Source organism: Equus przewalskii, chromosome 6, assembly GCF_037783145.1.
Source record: "Equus przewalskii isolate Varuska chromosome 6, EquPr2, whole genome shotgun sequence".
NCBI classification, from domain to species: domain Eukaryota; kingdom Metazoa; phylum Chordata; class Mammalia; order Perissodactyla; family Equidae; genus Equus; species Equus przewalskii.
The window spans coordinates 54,198,500-54,222,869 of NC_091836.1; the positions used below are offsets into that span (position 1 = coordinate 54,198,500).

Here is a 24,370-nt window from a genome sequence, read left to right on the forward strand (position 1 = left end):
TTTGTACAACTTTCCTTTGATTAACTCTGTATTTGGTTATTTTTCTGCTATTTCAAATGGCATTGTTTTTAAATTTTACTTTCAAATTATCATTACTAGTGTACAGAAAAATTATGGGCTTTTAAAATTTTAGTATCCTGTGACTTCACTAAATTCACTTGCTAATTCTGGTAGCTTTTTTAAAAAAAAAATTCCATAGTGATTTTTACGTATACTATCATTTAATCTGAGAATAAAGATAGTTTTACTTTTTTTCTTTTTTTTTTTTTTTACAATATGTATGGCTTTTGTATCTTTTTTGTGATTTATTGTAATGCAGTAAAATATTGAAAGAAATGGTAAGAACAGACAGCCTTGTTCCATGAAGCATTCATGGTTTCACCATTAAGTATGTTATTAGTTGTAGGTTTTTCAAAGATGGCCTTTACCTGACTGAGGAAATTTCCTTCTATTCCTAGTTTTTCAAAAGTTTTTATCATGAATAAATGTTGGATGATGTAAAATGAATTTTTGCATCTTTGAGATAATTTTTCTCTTCTGTTCTGCCAATATAATAAATTATATTGATTGATTTTCAAATGTAAAATCAACCTTATATTCCTGGGGAAACCACCTCCCCTGCCCTTAATTATGATGTATTGTCCTTTTTTGTATATTTTTGGAATAAAGTGCTAATATATTATTATGGATTTTTGCATCTTTTTTCATAAGGGATACAATTTTTCTTTTCTTGCATGTAATTTTTCTTTTCTTTTAATGACATTATAATGCTGTAAGGGTTACGCTGGTTTCACAAAATAAATTGGGAAGTGTTTTCTTTTCCTCTATTTTCTGAGTGTGTGTAAGGTTAGTATTATTGCTTTCTTAAACGTTTGATAGAGTTCACAAGTGAAACTATGTGGGCCCATAGTTTTCTTTGTGGAAAGATTTTTTTATTACAAATTCAATTTCTTTAATAGATACAGAGCTATTAAAATTTTCTGTTTCACCCTCACCAGTTTTGGCAACCCCTGGCTTTCAAGAAATTTATCCATTGTGTCTAAATTGTTAAATTTATTGGCAGAAAGTTGTTCATAATATTCCCTTCTTATTTTTTAATGTCTTTAGAACCTGTAGTAATTCTCCTTCTTTCATTCCTGATATTTGTAGCTTGTTTCTCTCTCTGTCTCTCTTTCATTTTCTTTTTCTTAATCAGTCTTGCTATGGGCGAACACAGATTATTGATTTTACATCTTTTTAATTTTATAATAAGGCCTTTGAAGTCACAAATTTCACTCGAAGTGTTGCTCTAGCTTCATCCCACAAATTTTGATATGTTACTTTTATATTACTTTTCAATTCAAAATATTTTATTTCCCTTCTGATTTTCTTTGATCCTATTTTTTAGAAGTATGTACATAATTTTCAATTAGGGAATGTGCAGAAAAGAGTTGACACAGCAGGACTGATACTGCCACCCTTAAAAAGGCCTGCTTGTGAGGTTGGCCCTTGGCTGGCATCTGGGAACATGGATTTTGAGAGGGTCTGCCTCCATTCTGTAACTGATAAGAGTGGCTCACCATACCTAAACTGTTTATACAAACACTGTGGTTTATGATGAACACCAGCTTCCTTTTGCAGAGTCTGGATTTAGGGTACATGCTAGGCAGAGGGTGCCTATTCAACTGACCTCCCAATAAAAACTCTGGACACCTAGGCTCAGGGAGCCTTGCCTGAGCTTCCCACACATTGTCATAATTTGTTGCTGGAATAATTGTTTCCTGTGTGACTCCATGAGGAGAGGACTCTTGGAAGTGGAAACCAGTTTTCCTCCAGATTTTCCTCCACACTCTTTCCCTTTGACAAATTTTCTTTGTTTCATTTTCTCTGCTCTGGCTAGTTCCCTGTTAAGCCCTTTAAATAAACATTTCACATCTGAAATTACATTTTTTATTTCAACATTCCCATTTTTAAACACAGTTTTCATTACTATACTAAAACTCCCATCACATATGCTGTCCACCTTTTCTGCTACATCCTTGAACATATTTTTCACAGTTATTTTAAAGTCCTTATCTTCTAATTTGAACATTTGCATAATCTTTAGGTCTCCTTTTATTGATGATTCTTCTCTCATCCTGGGGTCGCATTTCCTTTCCTCTTTGCATGTCTCATAATGTTTTTTTATTGTGTGCCAGCCACTTTGTGAAATGAATAATCAAAACTGAAATGGAAATCATGTATCCCCAGGAAAGGACACACCCGTTCTCCCATCAGGTGTCTAGTGTGGGGTCTGCCTTAATCTAACCTCTGGTTACCTGGGTCTAGTCTTTGTTGCAGCTTTAGTTAGATTCTGTCCAACACTAGCTTCAAACATTCTGAAGGTAGGAACCTGACTTCCTCTTGACTAAGACACCCACTCTGTGGTACTTTCCTATGGCAGCTGCAGCAAACTAATACAGATGAGGAGGAAGGTGCAAGGTGGTACCTTTGACCAGATAGTCCAGAGACGTGGAGGTAAAGGATGGAGAGTTCCCACACATTAAAGTGAAATTGTCTTTCTTTCAACTCACGCCCAAAAAGTGAGGTGATTCCACGTGAGTATGTATCTGGCCCGGTGTCCTGGGTTTTCCTCAAGTCTCTCATTTTGTTGGCCCCTTGTTCATCCTCAAAAACCTATGGAAACAAGAAAAGAGCCCAGTTAATGGACTGTCAGTGCTGAGCTCTGGCAAACCACGAAACTGAAGAGAGCTTTTGTTCCTGCAATCCACATTTATTGAGCCTGCGCTGTGCACGCAGCTCAGAGCTAAAAGCTAAGGATAAGGGGAGCAGGTGGAAGACACCCTCTGGCCTCCAAGTCAGGAGTGAAGGGCAAAACCCTGTAGTTGGCACCTGGGGGCAGAGAGGACAGAAAGCAAACGCATCCTGACCCAGTCAGCCCAGGCTCTGCCCAGAGCCAAGAAAAGTGGCTGCAGCTCAAGGAGCAAGCCTTAGGTCTCTTGTGCTCTTCTCTCAGACTGAGGTCTGAACTGGAAGGCCTCCCTGGGTGGGACTCTCGACATGCGGCAACTGGACCCCAACATGCTGGTAACCAGGCTGGTGCACCCACATTCCTAACGGTCAAGTGGAGGTCCTCCAGGGTCAGAATCAGATTCTCAGATCTTCCCCAGATCGCCACAATCAAAACCTTCTTTGTGGAACCCAGAGCATTTGCATGTCCCAGGTGACTAGGTGACCAAGCACAGCCCCCAACCTAATTCTTCACATTACAAGGGAAGGGAGTTTGAGCCAGTTTTCGTTGCTATACTAAAACTCCCATCACATATGTTGTCCCCCTTTTCCACTACATCCTTGAACACGTTTTTCACAGTTATTTTAAATTCCTTATCTTCTAATTTGAACATTTGCACCTCTTTTGGTCTTTTATTGATGATTCTTCTCTCATCCTGGGGTCGCATTTCCTTTCCTCTTTGCATGTGTCATAATTTTTTTTATTGTGTGCCAGCCACTTAGTGAAAAGAACAGTCAAAACTGAAATGGAAATCATGTATCCCCAGGAAAGGGCATACCTGTTCTCCTGTCAGGTGTCTAGTGTGGGGTCTGCCTTAATCTAACCTCTGGTTACCTGGGTCTAGTCTTTATTGCAGCTTTCATTAGATTCTGTCCAACACTAGCTTCAAACAGTCTGAAGGTAGGAACAGGACTTTCTCTTGACTAATCTGGGCTCTGGTTGCTTTCTGGAACGAAGAGCCCAGAATGCTGACTGCCTAGCATGATGCTGGATGCTCTCGCTTCCCATAACTGTTAGCCGAGATGAAAGTGGTAACAGACAGTGACCTCCCAGAGGGCATGCAACACGCCTTTTGTTTCTCTTGCTGGACCTGACCCACAAAGGCACTCAATTCATGTTTGGGGTACTGAAGATGGAAGCTAAATCTGCTGACGCTAAAGGAAGACTTGAGATGTCTACAAATATAAAACCCACAAGTACACAACCTTAAGAAAGGAACTGGGATGGTGCTGCCCTCCCCGACTTGCACATGCACCTTCCCCACTCTCTCCCTTCCTTTTCCTGTCTTTGTGTGTCATTTCTTCTCTCCTTCAAGGTTATCTTTCATTTATGTAGTTGGGATAATAACAAAAGCAAATGACTTCTGAGTGCTAGCCACAGGTCAGGCATCGTCCCCAGCTCTTCACCTGAATTATCCCAATGAATCCTCCCAACAACCCTGGGAGGCACCGGCATGATCTCCATTTTAAGGTGAGTAAACTGAGGACTATAGGGGTTAGGGATCTTGCCCCAAGTCACACAACTGGAACGGTGGAAGCAGGAAAGGAAGTCAGGCAGACTTTGTGCTCCAGACACCTGAGGAATGTGTGTGTGTGTGTGTGTGTGTGTGTGTGCGTACAGTGGTTTGTGGTATGTGTATGTGTACAGTATGTTTGTTGTGGTGAGTGTGCAGTGTGTCTATGGTTGTGTGTGTGTGCATGCACACATGTATGTGTAGGGAAGGTCAATGGGAGAGAGTGTAGGATGCTTGCCCTCTGCACCCTTCCAGGCGCCTGCAGAGCTACCCACCTTCCAGCACTGAAGAGCTTGCGCTTTCATCCTTGCTAACAGGAAGAAATCCATTCCTGCCGCCCCTCGGGGGAAAGAAAGAAAGCAGCAAGGAGGCCAAAGCACGAGGATGAGAGGGCAGCCCATGAAAAGAACTGCCCTTTTCTGCCCAGGCCTTTTCTTATCCTGTTCCTTCCTCAGTCCTTGCATATACCAAGCCCCCAGTGCACCACTGGGAGAGTGTCTGCCTGGTCCAGTGCCAGGCTCACTAGGATGTGGCAGCCAGTACCTGTAGGCATTCCCCTGACCAGCAGGAACCAAAGGTGCTAATGTGCTTCTGGTCCACAGGATGAAGTTCCACGTGCCGTGTAGTGTCATGCAAACAGGACAGCATGGCCCAGCAGGCCACTTGACCTCACCCTTGGAGCAGACTCACTCCCACCATTTCATGAGTTTGTTCAGGCTCCAGAGCGTCTGCCTGGATGGGGTGTAGGGCATTAACAACAGGTGGAGCTTGGTTCTGCTGCCCCTCAGCCTGGGTCCCCTTGGAGGTGTCCTGAAAGCAGTGCCGTGGTTTCCAGAAGGCTGAGACAATGTTCTTGTATTCCTTGCGGAAGTTCTGGTTCAGCAGCCCATAGACGATGGCATTAAGGCAGCTATTGAAATAAGCCAGTAAGTAGCTAGTGACAAAGAGCCCCTCTGGGACCTGGGGAGCCATTTCTTCTGGGTTGATGGCCACAGCGAGGCCAATACAGTTGAGTGGGGCCCAGCAGATGGCAAAGATCACAAACACCAGGAACATGGTTAGAAAGCTCCGGACGTCACTGGACCTCAGGCGCAGCTTGTTCTCTGACTTGACCTTCCTGCGAGCCTGGAGCACCAGCACCCAGATGCGCAGGTAACAGAAGGACACGACGGCGATGGGGAGGAAGAAGTGGATGACCACCACTGCAGCCGTGTACTCAGCGCTGGCTGTCTGGATGAAGGTGCAGGAGTAGATGCGCGGGTCGTATTCCAGGGACCCCACAGAGAAGTTGGGCACCAGAGCCACCACAGTGAGCAGCCAGACGAGGCAGATGTAGAGGGGGGTGTGCCAGTGCCGGCAGATCCGGTGGTAGGCCACACTGTGGCAGACGTAGCAGTAGCGGTTAATGGCAATGGCGGTGATGTTGAAGACGGAGCCGATGACACTCAGGCCCATCACGAAGGCGCTGGCCTTGCAATGCACTTCCCCCAGGGCCCAGCCATCATGGAAGATGGCCACAAGAATTAGGGGGTAGGGGTACAAGGCCACCACCAGGTCAGCCAATGCCAGACTCACCAGGAACAAATTACCTGGAGCAGGAAACAGGAAGCAAGAGTCAGCACGAGACCCCACGATTTCTACTCTGTAGAACAGCCTATGCTTTATCCAGTTACTTAAAAGTGACTGAGTCACTGTTAGCATTGGGAAGGAAGCCAAGCGGCTTCTGGAGACACAGAGTTCAGAGCTCAAATTGTATCTCTGCTACTCACTGGCTGTGTGACTAAGGCAAGTTACTCAGGCTCTCTGAGTCTTACTTTTCTCTTTTGTAAAATGGGGATAATGACGCCTAATTTATACTCTAGCTGTGAGAATTAAACAACAATGCAAAGTGCTTGGGGACCCAGTGGGCACTCACAAGATCTATTTTCATGATAGGCACAGATGCTCAGAGGCTTTGCTCCATTTAAGCTCCAGCAAGGATTCTGGGGGAGGAGAATCTGAAAATCAGGAATGTGGATTCACCAACATCAACACTTCTCCCCTCCGTACTCTCACCCCGCCCGCGACCCCGCATCTCTCTCTGATAGTCTCCTTTGGCATCTTCTCCCCACTGGATAACAGGCTACTTTCTAAGTGTCTTTAGTTCATTTTTCTAAATGTGAGTTGCATTTTGCAGGTGGAAGAGAAAAAAGGTTTTGAGAGTGGGAACCGTGTGTTCTGGTTTTCCCCTGTCTGCTTGTCTGGGCCTTACATGTGCAGCCATGTTGGCAGACACCTGGCCTGGTGGCACAGAGTCCAGGCCTGTGGAGCGGGGAGGGGCTGTGGCTGCTCCCCATCTCACATCCGCCAGGGGGCTCCCTGCTTTGCCCTCCCTTCCCCAACTTCCTGAACTGCCTCTCTCTTCTGAATGGAGAGTTCTCCAGCATCACCAAGCTCAGCCAGCAGGAGACAGCCTCAGGAAACCATGATAGCCATTGATGAATATGCTTCTCGCGTGTTCTGGACCAGAGTTCTAGGGAGGAGATGGAGCTAAATCCAAGAAAAAAAACAGTCTCTGTTCCTAAAGCGTTTGCATCCTAAAACCAATACCGACTCGTGAATAAAGTACCAAGAACCAGAACGTTTGGGCCAAATGAAGGTCAGGATATGAGCAGCTCCATTTCCAATGCTATTTATTTCATTCACCAAGTGTTGTACTTTTTAAGCACCTACTATGCTCAGAAGGTAATATATTCTCTATTCTCCCACCAGCAGAGGCCCTCAGGAGGCAGTGGGCACTGGACACAGTCTTTGAAGTCTTCAGGCCTCTTGCTACATGGGGAAGTGCCAGCTGCCAGTCTGACAGAGGCTGAACGCAGAGGGCAGACGGAATGGATTCACAGGAGGGACTCTCCAAGGAGACGCTGGGCTGTGGTCTGGCTTCAAGGGGGTTTGGAAAAAAGGAGGCTCAGAGCCATCCAGCTGGGAGTTCCTCTGAGTCTGATCTTCAGGTGAAGTCACTCTGCACTTGTGGTTGTAAGTGCACCCCATCTCGAGGAATATTCCACGGGACATGCTCCATGTGCCATTGGGAACATGGAAGACCCATAGACAGGCTTCTTGCAGTGCCTTTTTTGGCCTCAGAGGCTTCGGGTCAACCCCACTCAGAAGTGACAGAAAAGAAGTCTGTTAGCAACCTGGGAGTTCTCAGGACTTAAGAACTCCTGAATCCAGAGCTAGGTTAGGGCCTGAGGGAGACAAGATGTAACTGAATAGAAAGGAGATCATTTGGACAATTAGAGCGCTTGCAAGGCAGTGAGCTTCCTGTCTCTCGAGGTATTCAAGTAGAGGTTGGATGGTAAAGGAAAACCCTGCCTCGGATTGAACTGCTAGATTCTTTCTTATTCTACTTATTTTAGGGATTTACTTAATAGGATAAAGCCCTTTCATATTCTTTCTGGTTGGTCCTGCAAGGCAAGAAATGCACATCTGAGGACCTGCTTGGGATGTGAGGGTTCTCCTGCTTTTCCTCTTAGTTCCCTGCCTTGTTTGCTGTCTCCCCTGGTGGATTTCAGAATCGGACTCTCCTACTCAGACCTCACTTGGTCCCAAGAGAGTGAAGGATTATCCCTCTCAAACTTCTTGTTTTCAGCTGAATCAGGAACCCTTGTCTCTTCTCAGAATTTTAAGTGTCCTTTGGATGTTTGGAGGTGGTACTGGGAGTTGGAACAACCTGGGTAATCTCAGTTCTGCCACTTTCCGGCTGGGTGAACTTGAAGCAGTTACTGAACTTCTCTCTCCGTGACTAGCCCTTCCTTAGCTCCCACTCTTCTTTTGGAGTCCTCCTTCCTCCTCTTCGCACACATTCCACATGGCTGTCTCTGTGAAGAAAATCACTTCTTTCCAACACAGGAATATCGGTCTCCCTCTGGCACATGCAGAGAAAGTCAAGAGCTGCTGGGAGCCGGTGCCAGCTCGGCCAGCTGTTTCCCCGGGAAAAGCAAGTCAAGCTCTGCCGTGTTAATGTAGCTCATCCCCTAATAACACCCCAGAGGCCAGCAAACAGCTTGTAAATAGTAGGAAGAGCACATTCAACTCCACGTGGAAAGTGATTCGATTACTCTCCCCTATTACCCCGGCTGTTCCTAAAAGGCTGAAATCAACCAGTTCCTGCTGTAGAGTCATCTGCCCAGACATCATACTGTCTCCCAGCTTTCTTGACACCATTCCAAATTAGGTGAATAAAATTCTTGTTTTCTCTCCCATCTGTAAGAACGCAGGTCCTATTTGGATGATAATCAAGGGGAGATCCAGTTCTCTTTCCATTTCTTCCCCAGACAGGTGAGAAATCAATCAGGACGCACACAGCACTGCTCATCATCCCGTGCACGGGCTGCTAATGAATATTTAGATCACAAGTCCCCGCGTGACTTATTTCCATCTGCCTGCATCAGACAGACTTATATTAGTGGAGACAGGCTTCAACAACACGGCTTTGTTCACTAATATGGAATTCCCTTCCAATATTCACACGCAGAGCACATCCCTTCCCACACACAGCCACCACAATCCTCTCCATCCTCACTTCCTCCTTCCTTCTTTCTGGGACATCTATTCCTTAATGAGAATTGGGTAGTCCAGGAGGGAGCCAGCCAGTGCTGAGCTATCTAGGCTTCAGATAGGAGAATTTTGGAAGGTAAAGCTGCCTCCATCCCTTGCCCCTCTTCCCTGTGCTCTTCCTGCATGCCTGAAAGACTTTTTTGGATTTAAAACTCCATAGCCCTGGTCATTGAGCTAAAAGGCCATATAAAATAGACTGTCACTGGGTCATTTACTCAACAAATATTGCTGAATATCTACTAGCCAGCGCTGGCGGTCTAGTGGCTAAGGTTCGGTATTCTCGACACTGCAGTCCAGGTTCGTTTCCTGGTCAGGGAACCACACCACCCATCTGTCGGTCATCATACTGTGGTGGCTACATGTTGCTGTGATGCTGAAAGCTATGTCACCGGTATTTCAAATACCAGCATGGTCACCCATGGTGGACAGGCTTCAGCAGAGCTTCCAGACTAGACAGACTAGAAAGAAGGACCTCACCACCCACTTTCAAAAAAATTGGCCAAGAAAACCCTATAAGTAGCAGCAGAGCATTATCTGACACAGTGCCGAAAGGTGAGAGGATGGCGCACACAAGCAAAGAAACTGAGCAGGGGCTCCTTCCGATCTGCTGTACGCAGGGTCACTAAGAGTCAGAATCGACTTGACAGCACCAGCAACAACAAAGCATCCGTTAGAAAAAATAACTGAGATGCCTGTTACAAAACATTCCTCCATAACCACCAAAAGAGGTCACTCAGAGAGTCTTAAGGTAGCCTCTTATTACTTTAATTACACTTAATAATAACACCAAAACAACAATCGGTATAGCACCTTAAAGTTTATAATTTGCATTTACATAAATTGACCCAACTGTTTCTCACAAGAATCCTTTAAGGCTGATAGCATGATTTCCATTCTACAGATCAAGAAACCAACTCTCAGATTATGGGAATTGCCTATAACTGCAACAGAGAAAGAGCGAGAAAGAAGGGAAACAGGAGGAAACCAGGAAAAAAGAAATGTCAAGGGGGTTGAGGGCAATGGGGCAGTTTCTTGGTCATCTACACAAATGAGAGTGAACAGAAAAGTGCCCGCTTAACTTGGCAGTTGAGAGGTCAGCGGTAATATTAGCAAAGGCAAATTCTGTGGAGCGTTGGAGGATAAACTTTGTACTGTAGGTTGCTCTCTCCGTCAGTTCTGCCTTCCAGGGAAGGAGGGAAATGGAGTGGTCCTTAGAAAGGAATATCCTTTGATGGGAGATGGTGCAGAGTGTTTTTCTTGTTCTTTTCTCTCTTTCTTCTAAATGAAAGAGACTTGTATCTGGCATATAATAAGAACATAGTAACATTAGCTATTATTTATTTATGTTGTTTTTATATTATTAGTTGCACAGAAAGGGGCTCATACTGTTGGACTAGGATCCCTGTAAGATAAGATGTGAGGAGCAGTGGTGGGGTGAGGACAGTGAACAAGGCAGGATGTTGCCCCTAGAATGTAAACTCCCTAACAACTGGGACTTTATTTCCCAATTTCCTAACTTTGACTCTTGCAGCAACAAGTATTTAAAATTGTAGGACCTAATAGCGACATCAGTATCTTCTGAGTTTTGTGGTATTTCATGCCAAATACAGAATCCAACTTTCTGAAAAAAAGGCAGTCAAACATGAAAGTCTTCATTCCTCTGGGCCACTGAGAGCTACATGGGAGGAATTAAAGAGGATTATGAGCTTTCCTGATTGTTTGGCTAAAGACATAATTACTGGATTTAAAATGTGTTCGTCTTTGCTCGGTGAGGAGATAATAAGGTATTCAGAGCCAACATGTGAAGCTGGAAAGCTCAGACGACATCAGGGAGGGAGTCCAAGGGAGCCCACTTTGGTCTCTGGCTGATAACAAGCACTCCTAACCCCGAAAGCTCAGGGGGTCAAAAGACACCTGTCACCAAGTGGCATCTCCATGCATCGTCTGTGGTAGGCTAGAGCCTGGATGAAGTGGGCTCCACCTTGGCACACCCAGAGGGCAGGGACGGTGGGTCTATTAAATATCTCCCCCAAGTCTTTCAAGAGCCTTTGTCCAGGGCCAGCCTATTTATTCATTCATTACTTACCTTCTCAATCAACAAGCGGGAGGAGAAGTGGCAAGGATAAGGGGCTGCATGGTGGGCTCTGCTCTAATCTAACTGGGGATGCAAAACACCTGCCAGGCTGCAAACTGTCATTAGGAAGCCTATGATCAGTCACTAGGTCCAGATAAGAGAGGATGCAGACTCTGAGCATCGCTGGGCACCTGGAGGACAGAGTGGACCTTAGACAAGGACCTGGGTGTTCAGCAACCAAATCCTCCATGTTTTCCTGGGCAAACCCAATGTCAAATATTTCATATCCTTCCTCCTTACAAATCACCGAACCATCCTAGAAATGGCCACTTGCACTTACAACACCTCCTGACAGCCTTTTTAAGCCAGCTGCAGCACAAGGACCCATTGTCAGACCATGGCTCCTGACTGTTGCCTGGGCAATTAGGGTCTCTGTGCCTACGGGCCAGGAAGAACTGATGCTATTGTGCCTTCCTCTCAGCTAACGGAGATGATCTCAACGTCACAGTAAGGACATGTTTCTCTTAGCTCTCTTCTGTGTGGCTGACTGTCTGGATGGTGCAGGTGATGGCAGGATGCTCACATTTTACTGGCAGCTTAAAAGGGGGCAACCTCAAGCCAGAGGGCAACGGGCAAACTCCCTAAGGAGTCACTCCCTGACAGGCACAATTTGTTTTTTTTTTTTTTTTTTGAGGAAGATTAGCCCTGAGCTAACATCTGCTGCCAATCCTCCTCTCTTTTTCTGCTGAGGAAGACTGGCCCTGAGCTAACATCCATGCCCATCTTCCTCTACTTTATATGTGGGACGCCTACCACATCATGGCTTGCCAAGTGGTGCCATGTCCGCACCCGGGATCCGAACCAGAGAACCCCAGGCCGCTGAAGCAGAAAGTGCGAACTTAACCACTGCGCCACCGGGCCGGCCCAAGACGGGCACAATTTTAGGGAGTCGTGGTGTAGGTGAATCCTGTTAGCCACACGGGAGCAGGCACATCTTTGTGCAGGAGGTACCAGTAAGCTTTTGAGAACAAGAGGGTGGTGTACTTTGGGCTTTTAGTGCTCAAAGCAATTTAGTTCCCCGAGAACTGTACTGACTACCTGAACAGTGCTGAGCACTGTGACTGAGGTCGATGCCACCTCTGTCCCACTGCTTTCCTGGGATCTTGTCCACTGTCTTTTGTGTCAACACACTTGTAGGTGGTTCTTATGATGTACCTGGCTCTGTGGAAAGAAATGGAATAAAAGTCTCTGTTCTCAACAAGTTCACGGTCCAGTGGGGAGAGAGAAAAACTCACAATACAGTGAGCTGGGTGCTGTATCGGGAGGTACGTGGAAGTCTGATGGGGAAGACAGTAACTATGCCTTTCATGGTATTAATATAAATATCGACAATGCTGTAGGGGAGATGTGGAAGGGGTTTGAAAGAGATATTCACTAGCAGAAAAGAGGCTGGGGAGCTTCCCCAGATGAGGGCAGTGCATCAGAGAGCACGGAGTGTTTGGGAAGGGGCAATAGCTTGTCGGCACCCAGGGGAGAGGAGAGAGACAAGCCTATAATGTTGCATTGTGGGGTGGGTGGGGGCTGGTAGGCTGGCCCTCTTTGGCTGTGTGAGCTGTGCTCTGGAGCTGGACCATGTTCTGTAGCTGGAGGGCAGTCACTGAAGGCACAGGTGACTCTGGCAGTGCTAACAGCCACTGGAGGAGGGAGCAGGGCAAGCTCTCCAGAGTCTCTGGATATAGTTTGCTCAAGAGATGAAGAGGAGGAAATTAGGGCAGTCAGAGTGGGGAGGGCAGGAAGCGGGAGAATTGAGAAATACTGTAAGCCAAAATCCTGAGGACTCAGGGAGTGAGGGGACCAAGAATGACTCCCAGGGATCAGGTGTCTGGGAGAATAAGAGAGGAAGAAGATCCAAAAACTAGCATCAGGTAAGCCAAGGGAATGAAAGGTCCCAAGGAGGGAGCAGTCCTCAGGGTCACACAGCCCATAGGGACATTTCTGAGGAGGCCAGACCCCAGAGGACTGAGGAGGAAATGGGAGGCAGTGGCTATAAACTGTTATATTAAGACGTCTGGCTGAGAATGGAAGGAAATATGTGGCCACGAAGTTCAGAGGAGACAAAAAATCAAGGAAGATTCTTTTTTCTTTTAAATTCCAGAGACCCGTGTGTGTGTGTGAGTGTGTGTGTATGTATGTGTGTGTGTAGGCTAAAGGGAAAGAGACGAACGTTGAAAATACAGAAGAGACAGAAGGCACTTGATGAAGGAAGGTTCCAGAAGAGCAGGGAGAGGAAGAGATAAAAAGTACAGGCACTACTGTTAGCCAGGTGTAGATAGAGGGTAAGGGTGGCAAGGGTGGGCACAAGGCAAAGTCCTCACACACTGTCAGGAGAGGCCAAATGTGGTGGGGCCCCAGGAAGCACCACACCGAGAAGTGTGAAATGCCAACTGGGTGCCACGCACTGTGCAAGGCTCTGGGAATATAGTAAAAAGTGAACCACACACCTGACCTTACCTTCTAAGTTGGGTCAGTGCCTTGAATTTGTCTCCCACCTTCCCTCCATCCCTCCCTGTCTGCCTTTCTCTAGGGCTGTCTCTGAGAAAGTCAACCCAACACACACAGCAACGGAAGCTGCAGACAGGGTAGTCCAGAAAAAAAAAAACCACTAGACTTCGGCAGGTGATCACTTTGCAGCATAAACTGATGTGGAAGTACACCTGAAACTTACATATTAAAAAAAAAGATGGAAAAAAAAGACAATCTAACCACTTACCCTGCCATCAGGAGCATCCCTCTTATGAATGACAAGGGTCTGCCCCACAGAGAAACTAGGCTTGTAAGTCAAGTGAAGGATAGTGACGTCTGCTAAGAAAGGTGGTATGACCTTAATAAGGCTGTGTGCTTGGTTAGTGGAAATATACGTATTCTCATTGTCATAGTCCTATCTTCTTAATACTGATGAATTGAGGAACCAGACTTAATTACGTAAAGGTCTGAGATAAGTGTTTCTTAAAGTAAATCCAAACTCTCTAGAAAGAGAAGACCTGACTAATGGTGGAATGGATGCTAACTATTCAAAGCTCTGTAGGGTTTTTTTGTGTGTGTGAGAGGAAGATTATTGATGAGCTAATATCTGTTGCCATCTTCCTCTATTTTGTGTGGAAACACCGCCACAATGTGGCTTGACGAGTGCTGCTAGGTCCGTGCCTGGGATCCAAACCTGTGAACCCCGGGCCACCAAAGCGGAGCATGCCAAGTTAAACACTATGCCACAGGGCTGGCCCCAGCTGTAGGTTTTTAAGCTCACGCTGCCAAAGTTACTTAGTTTAAGTCAATACTATGATTTTTTTATAGCTATCATCAATAAAGCCAATAATCTAATAAAAACTGGTTAAATTGCATGACTAGAGCACCCACCATTGTGCCAGGAATTAACGTCATCTAGATATAGTGTTAAAAATTTTTTCTGTTCTGGGCTTTAGCAGAATCACCAGGAGGTGGGAAGGAAAGTACAGAGGATGTGCCAGCAACTTAATGTGCTCATCACCCACCCTGGCCATGCTCTTGAATCAATAAGATTTCTGTGAGCCCCGCTAGGAGCACAGAAGACATCAGCCCTCAGCAGGACAGAAGAGGAGGCAGATGCTTGCTGCCTCAGGCCAAAGGAAGCAGCACCCACTCCCCTGCCACCTCTCCAGTGGGAGGCAGCCCAAATCACTGAGCAGCTAACCACAGCCCACTTAGCCTTCTCCAAACACCTGAAGAGTCAGGGAGAAAAGTGGCCAGTGTCAGTACGTGGAGGGCGCGCCCCTGCCTCCCTCCTGCCTCCCTGTGCAGGAAATAAATGTTTATGGCTGCTGCAATGGGGCAATATGATCAAAAACATTAAACACAGCTTTCTAATCATAACCTGTGCTCTCCTAATGATAAGCTCTTACTCAAAGGACACAATAATAGATTGAAAAAAGTATCCGAGATAATACTAGCCACCACTACCGAAATGACCAAATTAAAAAGCTTACTTCCTCTTAATAACGTCAAAATTCCCATATTATGGAGAGAAGCTCACATTTTTATTGTTTGTTCTTTAACTAAAAATCCTGGAGTCATACGGCCATATAAAATATATATGTACAACCATTTACTAAAAATGGCCTTTCTGAATGGTCTAGCTCCTTAGAAGAGCATTTTAAAGCTATATAATAATTCATTTTCTCCTGCTATATTTTCATTTTAACTTACTCTATTATCTGAGTTGCCCCTCTAAGGCCCAAACTGGGACATTACAAATTGACAAATAGATCACTGAGCTTCTTCCCAAACTGAAATGGTCAGCAGACTCCAATGACCCCTCAGGGCCAGAGTTCAGATCCTCCCTCCCTCTCGTTTGGTTCCCTTGTAGACCTGAGTATGGGGAAAATTGGAATGAGAGGTGATCGGAAGGGAAAAAAATATTTTCAACATGCAGCGCTATTTAGCCAACCATTGTTCTAATCTTTGGCTAATCCCACGAATTTCCTGTCTTCAGAAAGGAGCACGTTACCTCAAAACGGTTTAGTTCAGTCCAAGCAGAGCCCGCGATTTCTGCATTCGCACTCTCTCAGTTGGAACTGGATCTTTAGATGACCCGGACATAAGTTGCCAACACAAAACCCACGGGAGCGCTTCCATTCATTCTCTCCATTGTCTCAGCAAATGTTTTCTAAGCACCCACTACGTGAAGCCACAGTGCTTGCACTGGAAGGAGAGGTGGTCGAAGATTGTGAGATTTCTGATGCCAGATAGGGGCCCCATCTGGACCGGCACAAATTGGAGCGCCACGGATAGCGACGGCGTCCGGCCGCGTGGGTCCCCACAGCGCCAGCGCCCTGCCAAAAAGTGCATGAGAAAAAACTTTGCCCAGTTCATGCTGATGCGCCAAGCGCGCCCTGGGCAACTGCAACAGTTGGGCGCCAGAGCCGCATGTCGGGGGAAGGCAGCAACTCACCCTAACTTTTGAGCTCAGGACCAAACTTGGGGACTAGGTTAGAGAGAAGGGAACGGGACGCCTGGGACTGAGGAAGGACACGGAGGCGGATTTGGGAGTGAGAAGCAAAACGAGACGTCAGGGAACCGCCTGACCCCAGCAGGGGGCTTGGCGCTCACCTGCGTTCCGGAGCTTGCGGTTCCTGAGCACCGAGAGGATGACCAGGAGGTTGCCCACGATGTCCACCGCGGTGGTGACGATAAGCACGGCGGCCAGCGCGGGCGCCACCCAGGGAGGCCGGGGGGTGCCGGAGGGCCGCTCGCCGCCAGCCCCGGGCCAGCCCGGGCGCACTGCCCGCCCGCCGGGCTCGCAGCAGTTGGAGAAGGAGCTGTTCTCGGGCATCGCGGACCCTCCCGCGCAGCGCGCCGGCCGCCGCGCCCCACCCCGCTCGCCAACAAGTGCACAGTGCCCAGCCGAGCCGGGCGCTCCTGCTGCCCGCTACTCTACCCGGCGGGCTTAGGAGGAGGCCAGTGAGGAGGGACGTAAAGGAGATAATTAATTAAGCGTGGGCAGGGGGCGGAGAAAAATGTAGGAATGGGAGGAGGAGTTGAGGTGCAGGCGTTGCCTTAAAGGAGTGTGTCCCTCGGTGGCTCCTCGCTCCGGAGCAGCTGTGACTCAAGAGTCTAGCACGTGCCTGGCCCAGGTCAGACCTCAGTTCCTGAGGGCACCACCACACCTGAGACCCCAGATTTCACCCCAGAGAAGCTGTGCCCAGGAAGGGACACCCAGGTTTGTGGACTGGGTAAGGTGGTGGTGGTCGTGACCTGCTGATTCATTGTCAGAAGGACAAGGCTTGAGGGCCCCCGTGGGAGTGTGCAGCTCCAAAGAGACTATAACTTCCGGGGGGTGGGGACAGATCCCAGAGCAAAGCAGAGTAGAGGATTACACGCTCGGCAGCTGCAGGAGAAAGGCAAATCTGTGCTACTTATTGAGCACTTGCTGTTTATCGTGGGAGGCCTTGGTGATGCCTCTGCCCTGTGCCCTTTATAAAGCCAAGACAATAATAGATTTATGAGCATCTATTTAAACTTGATAATACTTAAAAAGAGGTATGGTCAGTACTGGGGGTTATTATAATATGTTTTTTGGAGGGATTAGAACAAAAGAAGAGTGAGATATGATTATAAGAAAGAAGGAACTCAGATGCCCTTTATTAAAATGTTCGAGCACCTCCTCTGATAATAACAGTAGCTAACCTCTTTAGAGGGCTAATTTTATGCCAAGCCCTGTCCTATGCACTTTTCACATCGCTAGAATCACTAAAATCAAAATGACTGAAATCTTAAATTCGTTGAGGAGGTGAAGCACCTGGCACCCTCACACATTGCTTTTATGAGAATGCAGACTGGTACAGCCACTTTAAAGGGCTGTTTGGCAGTTTCTGATGCAGTTAAACATATACCATCCCATGACCAGAGATGAAATGAAAATGAAACATATGCCCTCCCAGACTTGTACAAGAATGTCTAGAGCAGCCTTATTTACTGTAACCCACACCTGGAAACAGCCCAAATGTCCATCAACGGATGAATGGGTAAACAAAGTGTGGTATTTATACAGTGGAATACTCTTCAGTAAAATAAAACTACTGATATACACAACAACATGAATTAATCTCAAAAATATTGTATTGAACAAAAGAAGCCAGATACAAAAGACTGCATACCATACAATTCCATTTGTATGATGTTCAAAAGCAGGAAAAATTAATCTATGCTGATAGAAATCAGAACAATTGTTGCCTATGAGGGTGAGGATTGACTGGAAACAGAGCACAAAATGAATTTCCGGGAAGTTATTTGTGTTGTGTTATTTTATGTAAATTATACTCTCCTACTTCCATCCTACCCAGCCCCCCAAAAGGAAGAATGCAGTGGAGGGGGAGACTGTAATGATGTGATGGTGCAGAAAGAGATGACAATTAAAGGTACGAACTCCTGGAGAGCGGAGCCCACCCAGAGCCCAAGGAAGGAATATTATTGTTAGGAGAGAAGCTTTCTCCCCTACAGTAGAAAGGAAGCGGAAGCGGAGTACAAATTCAGAAATGTTTCTAGGTTGGTGGGAGGAGATGAGAGTGTTCCTCTCCAGCTGCTATATTCTCAGACAGTTTGAGCCTATCTCATTAGCCAGGTTTCCAGGGGAGAGAGTGTGTGAGTTTTGAAGACAGGAGAGAGTATGAAATGTCATTGCAGAAAATGGAAACGTTAACTAGGAAAGCACAGCAGGTGTGTCAGGAGAGTGAGTGTCCCTGTGTGGCTTAAGACCGTGGCTAAAACTGAAGTGAGTCACTCTCTTTGGGTGAGTTGTTAATTGAGTCACTCTCTTTGGGTGAGTTGTTAATCAGCAACTTGGAGCTGCTCAGGACAGGCACAGAGAAGGCAGGGGAGCTTCTCCCAGGATTGGGATCTGCCCGTTAGGAGTAAATAACAGAAGGAAGCGCAAGGGCATGATGGGAAGATGGACCCCAGGATCTACATTAAATGGGAGATGATGAGAAAACAGAAGGGAGCTGATGGGCCATGAGGAAGGGGTGGGATCCAGGGATTGGAGGGATTGGATTCAAAGAATTGTGGTGGGTGAATCTGACAAACTAGGTTGTGGTATTGAGAGAGTGACTTGTTTGAAACTGAGATTTCTGAGGAGTGCAGATCCTGTTGATGTGTGGGCTCCGAGGGTGATTATGGGAGTGGGTTGCTGGAGGAAGATGAGGGGAAAGCTTATTGGAAATGAGAAGGTCAAGGAACTGAAGAGTCAGGGGGTGGATATTATGGTGGTGAGAGAAAAGGGGAACTATGAGTTGGGAGGCCAATGCCTGATGAATAAGGAGGAATGACCAGCTGGTTGGTAGAAGAGCTACAGGAGGAGGAGGAGAAGGAGACACAGGCAGATGGTGTGAGTGTCAAGGGGCATTTTCAGGAGGAAGGGACAGCCATACTTTCCCTGTTCTTACACATGCACTTGTAGCAGACACATAGTGGCACTTCTCTGGCTTGCAACAGCCCTCATAGCAACAGGTGAGTTGCATACAGTATAAGTTGCCCCAGTTCAGATACACCAATAATGTATATTTGGTCAATTGAGCTTGACACATAAGAATTTGCCCTGTGCTGCCCTGGGATGTTATCGTGCACGTATCCACAAGAGTGTATCCCAAGACTTCTGGACACTAGGGATTGGGGTGCTCTCTGCCTGAGAAGACAATGCTGTATCCTGGCACAGCTGGCCAAGCTGTGCCTTAAAAGGGCAGGGTAATGGTACAGCCATTTGGGAAGACAGTTTGGTGGTTTCTTTCAAAACAAAATATAATCTTACCTTACGATCCAGCAATCACGCTCCTTGGTATTTACCTGAAGGAGTCGAAAACTTCTATGTGTACAAAAACCTGCACACGGATGTTTATAGTAGTTTTATTCATAATTTCCAAAACGTAGATGCAAGCAAGATGTCTCTCAATAGGTGAGTGGATAAATGAACTGGTACATCCAGACAATGGAATATTGTTCAGCATTAAAAAGAAATAAGCTATCAAGCCGTGAAGAGACTTGGAGGAACCTGAAATGCACATTACTAAGTGAGAGAAGCCAATTTGAAAAGGCTACATACTGTATGATTCCAACTATATAACATTCTGGAAAAGGCAAAACTATGGAGACAGTAAAAAGATCAGCAGTTGCCAGGGGTTAGCAGAGAGGGAAGGATGAACAGGCAGAGACAGAGGATTTTTAGGGCAGTGAAACTCTTCTGTATGGTACTACAATGGTGGATACATGTCATTATGCATTTGTCCAAACCCACAGAATGTACAACACCAAGAGTGAACCCTAAAGTGAACTACGGACTTTGGGTGTTCATGATATGACAACGTAGGTTCATCAGTTGTAACTGATGCACCATTCTGGTGGAGGATGTTGGTAATGGAGGAGACTGTGCATGTCTGGGGGTAGAGGATGTGTGAGACTCTTTATACTTTCTACTCAATTTTGCTGTGAACCTAAAACTGCTCTAGAAAATAAAGTCTACTTAAAAGAGAGGGGCAGTGGAAGAAGGAGGGTTGCTGCCATGGAGGGCAAAAATGCCCCAGGGCTCATACATCCTCAGCCCAAACAGAATCCATCCCACTACCAAAAGACAAACTAAAGCAAGTCTAGAGAGGAAAGTCCCAATGGTGAGGAGGTTGGAGCAATGACATCTGAGGTAATGGAGAGGGGTGCCCAGATTTAAGAGAGAGGCTAGCACATCCAAGGAACTGAGAAGACATCCCAGAAGGAGTGAGCTCAGGGTGGAGAGGCTAGAAATTGGGCTGGAGGAGTGGTCAGGAACTGGTCCAGGTAAGCCACCAAGCCACTTGAAGACTCTGGACTTGACCCCAAGCTCAGTGGAAGCTGTGGAGGGGTTTGGCAGACAACTGTACCCTACCCCAGAGGCGTCTGCAGGCTTCCCTTCCAATTCAGAGAGGATGGCTATGGCATAAAGCAGTTCCCATGTTGACATCCAAGTGTAGAAGAGTGATGACAGCTTCCAGTGTTCCAGGCTGATGGCCTCTTCATATAAGGAGATTCTTTTCACAATAGGTGGAACCAATAAAGGCTGCCAACAGTGAAATGAAATTATATGGGAGGAAAAATCAAACCTAGAGAACGGAAGAGAGAGAGACAGAGGAGAGAGCTTCAGGATTCCCAGCTGGTTTCTAAACAAAATAAATCAACATTTTGAACACCTTCAGAGCGTCCTAGGGTTACAAAAATGAGCAGGACTGGTTTTCCTTACACCTACGCCCAAGGTCAAACTCAAATCAAAATATGCTCATAGAAGCTCAGCTCCCCACATTCCAGCAATAATGCCTTTCCCTCTGGATGGTTCTTGAAACCTTTTCCAAACCACTTTACATGGGCCATCTTGTGTCTCCCCTCAGCAGAGCTGTGAGGCCTGGGAGGCAGGTATGATTGGCCCAGCTGGAAAAGAAGGGAGCAGATTCTCAGAGATAAGTAACTTGCCAAGGTTGGTGGCTGATGAGTGGCCGAAATGAGTCTGTTACCCAGCTGTCTAACAGAATCCATTTGTTTTATTGAATGCATAATGGCTTTTATTCCCCCAGAATGAAATATACAAATAATATAATCAAAATTCATTTTAGTAATCGGCTTGCTACATGGCTGAAACAACCACTTGCCCGTTTAACAATCCCTAAGCAATAATAATAGCAGCCACAGCCAACATTGAGTGTGTACTATGTACTAGACTTGTGGATTCTTTCACTTAATCCTCACATCTCTAAGTGGTGGGTATGATTACTGTGTACTGTGAAGAAACGGATTCAGAGAGGTTAAAAAATCTGCCCACAGTTGCCCAGCTAGTGGGTGTCAAAGGTAGGCTGATTCCAAAACCTGGTGCAGTTTTGCTCTTGCATTGGGGAATATGGAAACCTCTAGACTCTTCTCCACCTCAAGAGAAGGATAGGGAAGCTGGACAATTTTGAGCAGGTTGAAGCCTGGGAGAAAATGCCTTTGTACGTTTTGAAAAAGATGGATTTCCTAGATTACTTCGAAGACATACCACTGCCTGGCTTAGTGAAGCTGCCCTCATCTTTTCCTGAAGTGAAGAATAGTCTGGAAGGAGCGATACTGCAGAACGAAAGAGTGAAAACAAAACAACACAACAAGAAAAGCTACCTTCTGGACAATCTACCTCCTGTTCCTCAGCACATGCCCGAGGCAGAGACCAGTAGAGCGGTCCAGGGGCCAAGCAGGCCAGGCAGGGGCAAAGCAGGAAACTCTTTCTGTTGCCGGTTACATGATCTTTACCTTTTCTGACTTTTTCCTTCCCTTCGGGGGAAACAGCAGAGTGAGAGTTTCTGTCCTGGTTATTTCAGATTTGAATCTAATCTAATAGCTCAACGTTCAAGCAGGGGCCTGGCCCTTCCCTCTGAATCTGCTAAATACCACGTCAGTGTTTCTCTATTGTCACACAGTCTAGAATGGATTATTTAGCAAAATATGAATAATTAAAGTTGTTTAATTTTTGCTTTATTGGAAGTTTTTTGTTTATAGTTTACAATTTGCTACAACAATATTCTTTTCTAATAAGGATAATTATAAGCTGACAATCATCAGCAGAAAGATTGAAGTGAAAGCGCTGTCCTGATGTGATGGTTTTGACTTCTACAGAAGGAAATCTATTTTGGAATTGTAATGCTTGTTTTTAAATCCTGGGGTGAGGGGACCCAACCATAGGGAAATCAGGCAAAGGATAAGCTATTAGGAAAGTGAGACCCTGGCAAGAACAGTAAGGTCCAGAGGCCAATGTGGACTCTGTCTCTGGGGGCAGAGGGTGCTAATGTATCGTCCTGGAGCCTCAGCCAGGTGGAGCGTGTATCCACCCTCCTGTCTCTTGGGGGTCACATTTATCTTAGGTGAATACCCAGTGCCCCTGCAGAGATACTGTTAGCAGATCAGGCCTCTTCCCCAGAGACTGCCTGTTATCAGCCCACAGGGGCCACAATCAATATCGCACCTGTGCCTCCAAGGCTCCTGAGTAGAAACTCAACCTGGGGCAGAATTTTAAAGATGAGTGACTGGGGCTGTCCCCGTGGCTGAGTGGTTAAGTTCGTGCGCTCCGCTGTAGGCGGCCCAGTGTTTCGTCAGTTCGAATCCTAGGCGCGGACATGGCACTGCTCATCAAACCACGCTGAGGCAGCGTCCCACATGCCACAACTAGAAGGACCCACAACTAAGAATATACAACTATGTACCGGGAGGCTTTGGGGAGAAAAAGGAAAAAAATAAAATCTTTAAAAAAAAAAAGATGAGTGACTTGCTATGGATTCTTCCTGTGGTGCTTAACTAGAACTAATTTCTTTCCAGCCAAGTTAATTAACCAGGACCTGGGCTGGCCTAGTCCCCAAACTAAATGTCCACAGCCAAGCTGAAGTCTTCTTTATCACAGAGATTCGAGTCTGCTCCTGTGCTTGGAAGAGGAGCCCTTCATAATGCACTGTGAGAATGTCTGTATCTTTGGCCCAAAAGCCACCCACCCCCGACAAGCCTCAGCAGTCATTGAAGAAGACATGGATTAAACGTGGAACACCAGCTTGTCTGTAAGAGTGTCATCACCTGCGCAATCGGGCAGGAGGCAGAGCACAGACACCCATCAATTGATTGGTTGACTCCCTTCAGTCTGTTGTTCAGCACATGGATGGTTTGATCCAGAAAATGGTCTATCCTAAGAGGAGGCTGGATTCTTCATCCCGTGCCTGGGGACATCATGGAAGTAGATGAGCACTTGGCTGAAATTCCTGAGAATTCACTGCCCATTGTTTCACCAACATACACCTGTCACACCCATTGGCCCCCACATCCATTCCTCTACACAGGATCCTTCTGGCATCTAGGACCCACCTTCACCATTAGAAGAAAGCAAAATAAGGTTGGTCTGCTTGTGGGGTCTACATCCACAGACCTCTCATTGTTACCCTCTACTCCTATACCTCTTCTTTTTCCTTCTGCACCCACATTCCCTGGCCAGGGCTACCTCTAATAATAATTGTTGTTTCTTGGGCATATCCAGATAACGTGTTACCACTTCCTATGCCTCACCTAACAACAACACTCTGAGGCAAATAAATTTATTATCCATATTTTACATATGAGGAAACTGAGGCATAGAGACATTAACTAACTTTTCCAAGGCCATAGAGCTAAGGCAGACCCAGCTTTGTCTGATTCCAAAGCCTCTTGACCATGACTGTCTTCCTGGTTATCCTGGTTAATGATGTCTCTGAGATATATAGTGTGGTAGTTAACCCTGGAGTCAGACCACTAGCTGTGTGACCCTGGATAAGTTATTTAACCTCGCTATGCCTTAGTGTCCTCATCTGTAAAATAAGGATAATAATACAAAGGTGTTGTGAGGATTAAATGAAGTGATGTGGCGCCTGGCTCATAGTTAGCACTCAGAAAATGTCAGCTATTATTATTACATTTCCAAGGGCTTTCACATCTATATCTTTTAACCCTCACATGCAAAGCCAGGAATGTTCTCATTTTACACTGAGGTCCCTGGAGGTTAGTTGGCCTGCCCAGTACTTGACAGCCAATGAGGAAGCCAGGGCCAGAACCAGACTTCCGGACCCCTTCGCTGCACCTCTCTTCTCCCACCTTTGTGAGCACCCTGAGATAGATGGCCTGCCCTGGGTTCAAAAACATCTTCACAGGAGCCAACCTCTTGAGTTTGCTGTGTGCCAGGCTCACGTAGATGACCGACAGCACAACCAGCTAGCTTCCATGCTGGATGTCCAGAGCCTCAGCCTACAGACACGGAAAAGTATAACCATGAAGTTACAAATGCCCACTGCATGTATAAAAATGTTCTAAAATCCAATCCCTGGAGCTACTA

The 24,370-nt window shown here is 46.3% G+C and overlaps 1 protein-coding gene across 2 annotated transcripts; it reads right to left on the minus strand.

Annotated features, from left to right (window-relative positions):
* Positions 1–1,846: 1,846 nt before the first annotated feature.
* MTNR1B (melatonin receptor 1B) lies at positions 1,847–16,436 on the minus strand. 2 transcript variants are annotated; one of them, XM_070623913.1, is made up of 3 exons: positions 16,099–16,436; positions 4,559–5,872; positions 1,847–2,655 (listed from the first exon to the last, which is right to left on the minus strand). In XM_070623913.1, the coding sequence occupies exons 1-2, from the start codon at positions 16,319–16,321 to the stop codon at positions 4,953–4,955; spliced, it is 1,143 nt and encodes a 380-aa protein (XP_070480014.1). In that variant the 5' UTR covers positions 16,322–16,436; the 3' UTR covers positions 1,847–2,655; positions 4,559–4,952. The 2 variants fall into 2 exon arrangements, with proteins under 2 accessions (XP_070480014.1, XP_008513818.1); XM_008515596.2 differs by having other exon boundaries at positions 1,916–2,655; positions 4,827–5,872.
* Positions 16,437–24,370: the final 7,934 nt, after the last annotated feature.

Bases quoted from the DNA above. Each gene is read 5' to 3' on its own strand.
- MTNR1B (XM_070623913.1), bottom strand. From the start codon at position 16,321: ATGCCCGAGAACAGCTCCTTCTCCAACTGCTGCGAGCCCGGCGGGCGG. The intron at 5,873-16,098 runs GTGAGCGCCAAG...TTCCTGCTCCAG, and splicing joins CCGCAAGCTCCGGAACGCAG to GTAATTTGTTCCTGGTGAGT.